The following is a 4,651-nucleotide window of genomic DNA, read 5'->3' on the forward strand; positions in this document are numbered from 1 at the left end:
CTGCAGTTAGTGAGAACACAGTGGTTTTCATCCTTTTTAGATTCAGGTCACTCCTCTCTAAATTTTCTGAATTTGGCAGCACTCCAGTTGAGAACCACTCTTGTGCTGCCTCAGTTTATTCAAAAGGGTGCAAGTGCTCCGCCCAATTTGTGCAGAGCCAAACCAGGAAATGCTGCAGCATCAATGCAAGCTCTTCACTACATTAGGGTTATCTCAACTTAAAGCAGGCAGGAGCAGCCACTTTTGCGCAGCTCTCCTGCACTCCTCCCAGGAACAGAGGCACATGGGAAAATTCCACCTACCATTCACATCTCATTTCCAGGAAAAGCACACTGGGTCAGACTGGGAAGCATTACAGCAAAAACATATGCTCCTGCTGCTGCCCCTCCCAGTCTGGCTTCAAACAAGGCAGATGGGGCAGTTCCACTGAGATGCAGTGACAGCAACGCACACCCAGAGTGGCATTGCGACACAGTTGAGAACCACTAGGCTAACAAATGCACATTCACACAGAAGCAGGAGGCTGGCACAGCCAACTAGGAATCTGAGTCTGACATATCTTAATTTAGATACTTATTGAGAACCTAATTTGAGAACTTTGACACATAATGTTCCTTCAGTAGTTTTGTGTTGTTACTCTTGTGGAAGAAAAATCAAATACTATATGCAAAATTTTAACAAATCTTCTCCATTATGAATTCTGAACTATCAGTGTTTTATCATTTTTACTATATATATCTGCCAGCAGCAGAAAGCTGTTACTCTGAAGTAGGAGGCTGGAAAGGATTTGGTCAGTACAGCCAACTTGACATAACTACATGGCAGAGGGGATAAGGGGGACAATTCCTTTCCATCCTTACTGCTACAGCTGCTTTGTCAGCCTTTAGGGCTTCTGGGTATATTGCAGGCCCCTTTTTTAAGAATATTCATGTTCTCTTGTTCTGGCATGCTACCAAAGTTTACCTGAGTGCTGCAGCAAGTGAAAAGAGTTTTCAACCAAAATTATTCTCAATAGTTCTGTAATTCACCCAGACCCGACTGGAATTTCACAAACTATGCCGCTCTATGCTAAGTTTCAAAGGTGTGCTGCAACACTACATAAACTTGTCAAGAGCCTTTTGTAAGGAAAATGTTGGGCACCCAAAATATAGTGGTTGCTACTTGCTGAATACATTGGTATGTCTCTAAAGTGGTCTGTAAAAGGGTCTATTAAAACCCTTCAGGAGTGAATTCCTGAAAGCACTGATGACAGAACGCAATATTAAGTGGTACAGAGCAAACCAATTTAATTTTGAAAACACTGTGAGTTGACACTACATATCAGCAAGCACAAAAAACAAGAACAGCTTGGAATCTTAATGCATAAACTACAACTTCAATACAACACTACTGAAGCTATGTCTACACTACACATTTCAGTATAGAGACACCTGCGCTAGTGTAACTATGGGGACAAGTCTAGCCACAACAGAGTAAAATTAGGCTATAGTACTCCATAGTGCCATGACCTTGAATTTTTTTCAGTACCTAAAGCTAGCTTGGGCATCTCTGTACTTCAGTACAGACATATCTCTAAGTATAAGAGTACTGCATTATGAATGTATTTAAACTGTGCTGTCAATATCTAAGCCTGAATTCTATACCACTAAAAGTAAGTGGGGGGGGTCTCTCTCTCATCTTTTTTTTTTATTTCATAGGACGTAGGATCAGGCCCTTAAGACTCATGAACAAATTTCTACTAACGAAACCTTTGCTTGGAACAAAATGTGTGTAAAGTTCAAAGGGTTTTTTTTTCTGGGAGTATGCAGGTTACTTAAAAATATGTTTTAAAAGACACAGGTTCAGAATCATTTTTACATATACACACTAGTCCATCTGTCACAGACAGGCAACTGTAACTCGGATTCACGAGCTTGCTCTAGTTTTTTGGTAGTGTCCCGCACACTTCCAATAATTAAAAAATAAACATAAAAAAATAGTTGCCACAATGGATTTTTGGATCACTCCAACTTGTACAGGGAAGTGAACTCTTCGTGCTACTTCCAGTATGTGATTTTTTCACAGTTGCTTTTCAAATGCAAAAACCAAGTATATACCTAGAAAAGAAAAAGGAACATTTAAAACTTCACTGAAAACTTCTAGTTTCTCTTCATCCCAAAAGTTTCAAAATACACATTTGACATACCTTTCTTAAAAAAAAAAAAAAAATATTGGAGAGCAGAATATTCTATCTAATAAAAACTGCAGCAATAGCTACCCCATCTGACCATATCCATTATGGCCCATGTATTAAAAGCATATTCTAATATAACTGCAAGTTTGGGTAAGCAAAATTCAACTGTGTATTTGTAATTTAGATGAAGGGCTATATTTTCAGAAGAACCCAACCAGTAAAAAATATCCAAAGCAATGCAATATTAAATCTTAAATGCAGCTTTGTAATATTATATGCTTGATGCAACAGTAGCTTAAGGATTCTAGCTATGAAATGTGAATGTCTTAACATTCAACTTATTCCATTTCTTTTTAAGTCTTTCAAAATTCATTATTACAATTTTAAGATTCATAGCTACATAAGGTTAATGTGTAATCCTAAATGTTCCTTTGGTTTGTATTTTTCTTTATAATAGATGCAATAGAGCAGAATTAAGGTTGTGTTCCTCTCTGCAAAGGTGAAATGAAATGTTAATAGTACATACAAAGATATAAAAATGTGAAGTTGCCATTTTAAAAATAATAGCTGTTAGAAAGAGACACCACAGTGTGTTTACAAATCACAGCTGACACTTTGTTAACTCAAAGAATGTCCCTAGTAGAAATGGAGGTTAAGTACTATCTTGACTACAGTAATACTCCTGCAATGTGCTTATCTGTCTTATCATCAATAACAGCTACACGGAAAAGTAAAATTTACAGACAACCCTTGTCTCATGCCAGCAGAGACGTGTCAAAACACGGTGCAAAACTAGTTTCTTACAAAAACAAGCAGACTACAATCTGATGGTTAGAGGTTTCCAGCCGACTCTAAATAGCTGTTTATGATTATGTGCGTCATAGCTAGAAGGTTGTTCAATGTATACAATAAGCCTGAATGCATTTTCCAGCAACGATACAAAATTCTGCTTAAATGTGGCAAACTGCCTCTAATTTTACCCATCAGGAATACTATTCCTCAAGTTCTCTATACAAAGACTGTTGGGTAACTAATCCCCAATTACTCTTTATAACAAGTATGAAAACCCTCAATTTAATAAAAAATGAGCACTGCTGAAAACATATAAAGTCGTTTGAGTTTGTCACAATCCTTCTGATACATATTTAAAAACAGATGATTGCAATAAGAGAACAAAAGTTGATCTGTAAAACCAAAGCTCCCCAATGGGAGAGAGAACACTTATTTGAAGATGATCGAATGGATTCTCCAAACACAAGAAAAAATTCTGATTAAAGGACTTCCTGAACACTAATAGCTAACTAAATTTACAAATCTAACCTCTTCTGACATCTGAGCAGGCCAGTACCAAGGTCTGGAATACTGCTAATTCTAATTGACTGCAATACATAAAAGCTATTGGACTCCCAGAAGGATTTTTTTTTTTTTTTTTTTACGTAGATATCCAACTACTTTTTGTAAAAAAAATATCAAGGGTGGTGGAAAAGAGTAGTCCGTGGGGCCACAGAAATTTCCAATTACATTGGCTTAAAAAACTCATACAATATATGTAAAAATATTACTGTTTTCTATTTAAAAGTGCAACACATCAGAATAAACACCAGTCACCCTCATATCAATTCCTCAACTATTTGTGTCTGAAATATACTGAGTGCCAAGAAGGGCAACCTGTGAATAAGTTAGCCAACTTGATCTACAATAAAGCTTTAACAACTTTCTTGAAATATTTTGCACATTTATGCTTCCCCAACACTATAAATTTGTAGTCCCCAACACTGAGTGCTGTAAACAGTTTCTGTTAATCGCCATTTTAATTTAACCAAACTTAGGTTACATGCATATGACGACTTTTTTATTAACTTGATCATCCTAAAGTTAGGCAACTAAATCTATATTTGGTCACATGAATAAAAATGCATATAAAAATTAGCCTCTTAATTAAGGTTTTAACATTAAACCACCACCTTTGAAAGGGTATATCTGCACACCTTCTACCGCTATCATTTATTCAACTGCTTCGTTAAAGGAACGGTATTTTAAGTTTCAAAACACTACTTACTTGTTGCTTCCCATTCAGATTTACTCAAAGTTCCCTATTAAGAAGAAAAAAAAGTTTGTTAATTCATTCTGCCTGCTTGCATGGTGCAGTGGTAGCGGGGAAGCTGCCTGCCCATGCAGTGCTAAGGGAGCCTGCAGTTAGGGAAGTGGGGAAAGACCTGGCCAATGAGATTGAACAATACTTTAAGTTAAACACTCACTATTACAGTACACAAACGTAAGCACAGGCATGGCCCCAGCAGTCATATTAGTTTTATGTCTTGGTCTTTCCAACTGTCTTTGCATAAGACTGTAAGAAAAGATTCTATAAAAACACTAAAAGAAAGACAGAGACTAAGGAAAATAATGGTCCATTACTAAATCAAGGAACATAAGCAAAAAGCAGATAAAACAGAAAGGACTGAAGTATATGGTGGGTGG

General features: G+C 36.7%; 1 protein-coding gene across 1 annotated transcript in view; it reads right to left on the reverse strand.

Moving 5' to 3' along the window:
- Positions 1 to 1,261: 1,261 nt before the first annotated feature.
- The window catches only part of RNMT (RNA guanine-7 methyltransferase), a 37,267-nt gene continuing 33,877 nt past the window's right edge, over positions 1,262 to 4,651 (reverse strand). The window contains exons 10-11 of the mRNA XM_019524833.1: positions 4,233 to 4,266; positions 1,262 to 2,096 (exon numbers count right to left, since the gene is read on the reverse strand). Of these exons, the coding sequence (XP_019380378.1) occupies positions 2,059 to 2,096; positions 4,233 to 4,266 (72 nt within the window). The 3' untranslated portion in view covers positions 1,262 to 2,058. The remainder of the gene's footprint in view (positions 2,097 to 4,232; positions 4,267 to 4,651) is intronic.

This window comes from Gavialis gangeticus, unplaced genomic scaffold, assembly GCF_001723915.1.
Source record: "Gavialis gangeticus isolate Ggan-Ray unplaced genomic scaffold, GavGan_comp1, whole genome shotgun sequence".
NCBI lineage: Eukaryota > Metazoa > Chordata > Crocodylia > Gavialidae > Gavialis > Gavialis gangeticus.